The following is a 1,959-nucleotide window of genomic DNA, read 5'->3' on the forward strand; positions in this document are numbered from 1 at the left end:
GATTAGATTAATCCAAACATTTTGAACGTGATTCTATATAAATCTTCAGATAAAAAAAGCTTGCATAACTCGAGCCGACAGATTATATTCTTTTTTGTTTGTTTGCGAAAACACTAATTATATTCGCTTAATCACCATGACTAAATAACGCAAGAAATGATCTCCTCCGTCTCAAAATAAGTGTCCCAATGTAAGAAAGACGAATGAAAACGGAGCCCATCCATGAGACACAGCATTCATACACGGGTTAATTAAGCATACATCTATAACACTGTCATATATATACACACCAAGGCATTCGAAGAACACGCACAAAAATAAAATCGGACACGAACTCGAGCTGAGATGGCACAACACAAGGTCATGCAAAGCTCTCGCGGATTAAGAAACTCATGCGCTCGGTGATCGGCGACTGGTCTCCTTCATGGCAGTGCATCTTTTCCCTGAAACCAGACATCAAATTAATCAAAGATGTTAATTAGGAGAACATGTCGATAGTAAACAATCAGCACATGACGATAGTTTGATCTGAGAAGGTGCACTTACGCTGGACTTCTTGCAGTAGAGGATGGCGTCGTGGACGGCCGTGTCGGCATTGCCGTGGCACCACTCGACGGCGCTCGACGTGGACCCGCGCGACGGGCTCCCCGCCGGCGCCACCCTGCTGTGCGCGTGCCTCGCCCGGGCCTTGCGGTACAGCGGCATCAGGAACCGCACGTACCTCAGCAGCACCTTCCACGGCGACGACCCGCCGCGCCGCCTCGTCATCGGGCGCTGCCCGGCGTGCTTGCTCGTCGCGCTGGAGCACGCGCTCAGCGACAGCGGCGTGCTCTGCGCCGAGTGGAACAGCGGCGACGACGGAGGCGACAACCGCGGCACGGCGTCCTTGGCGCGACGGGCCACCGAGCCGTCGCCGTCTTCTTGCACAGAGGTGCCGGAGCAGCCGCCGGGCTCGCAGGGGAGGAGGCGGCCGCCGCGGAAGATCTGGCTGGCGCTGACCAGCTGCGCGGGGGACGCGGCGCCTCCGTCGCCTGGCGCCGGGAGGCCGAAGTCAAAGTCGGTCGCCGCCGTCGTGGTCCACCGCATGGAGAAGAGCTCGGAGGGGTCCTCCATGTCGATGAAGGAGGACCTGGAGCCCCCGGAGGAATACTGACCGGCGTCGGCAGCCAGGCGGTCGAAGGAGGGCGGCGCCTGGTTGAGCCAGCCGTAGGAGAAGCTGTCGCCGAGGTCGTGCGCCGAGCCGCTCACCTCCATGATAAGCCGCGCGCGCGTGCGCGTGCCAGCGTACGTACGAGCTTTGTAGGTGGAGGAGTGGTACGTGTGGTGCGCAGGGTGCAGCACGCGCGCTGTCTTGAGTCTGAGGAGATGAAGCTTGGCACGGGACGGCATGGCGCAGATATAGTCGCACCGCGCAGGCCAATTCGGTGGGTGCAAATGCCCCTGTTGCCCCTGCCCCCAACGCCTTTGTCCTCTCTCTCTCTCTCTCATTTTTTTCGTGCTTTTTTTTGCGAGTATTTCTTTTTCGTGCTTTGGGCTGCTGATAACGTGGACCGGAAATGTGGATGCTCCAACATTTAGGACGTAGCACTAGCGGGCATAAATGACCGGACCAAGTTGAACTAGTGACACAACGCATTTGTAAACTGTGTGAGCTCCACGCCGAGCTGAAAGGTCAGGGTGCATGCGGTCTTCTCTTGGGTTATTGGAATTAAGCAGTAGCAGCAGCCGCGTACTACGTACGGCGAGGGAGCGAAGGGTGGCTGGTCATTTCCTAGCTACCAAAGCAAAGCATCCAACGGAAAATGACAAGCACCCGATGGAACAAACCCCCGAAACCAAAACCGATGTGGTCTCCGTCAAAGACAAACTTATGTTGCCACGCGACCAAGACGAAGCGCTTATAATACGGACGGGTTAGTCGGGTGGTTGGGATAACCGTGACAAAACCCAGCGATCGAT

At 56.3% G+C, this 1,959-nt stretch overlaps 1 protein-coding gene across 1 annotated transcript; it reads right to left on the minus strand.

Moving 5' to 3' along the window:
* Positions 1-202: 202 nt before the first annotated feature.
* LOC125511419 lies at positions 203-1,558 on the minus strand. Its single transcript, XM_048676785.1, has 2 exons — positions 547-1,558; positions 203-443 (listed from the first exon to the last, which is right to left on the minus strand). The coding sequence occupies exons 1-2, from the start codon at positions 1,486-1,488 to the stop codon at positions 423-425; spliced, it is 963 nt and encodes a 320-aa protein (XP_048532742.1). The 5' UTR covers positions 1,489-1,558; the 3' UTR covers positions 203-422.
* Positions 1,559-1,959: the final 401 nt, after the last annotated feature.

Source organism: Triticum urartu, chromosome 5 (assembly GCF_003073215.2).
Source record: "Triticum urartu cultivar G1812 chromosome 5, Tu2.1, whole genome shotgun sequence".
Taxonomy (NCBI): Eukaryota; Viridiplantae; Streptophyta; class Magnoliopsida; order Poales; family Poaceae; genus Triticum; species Triticum urartu.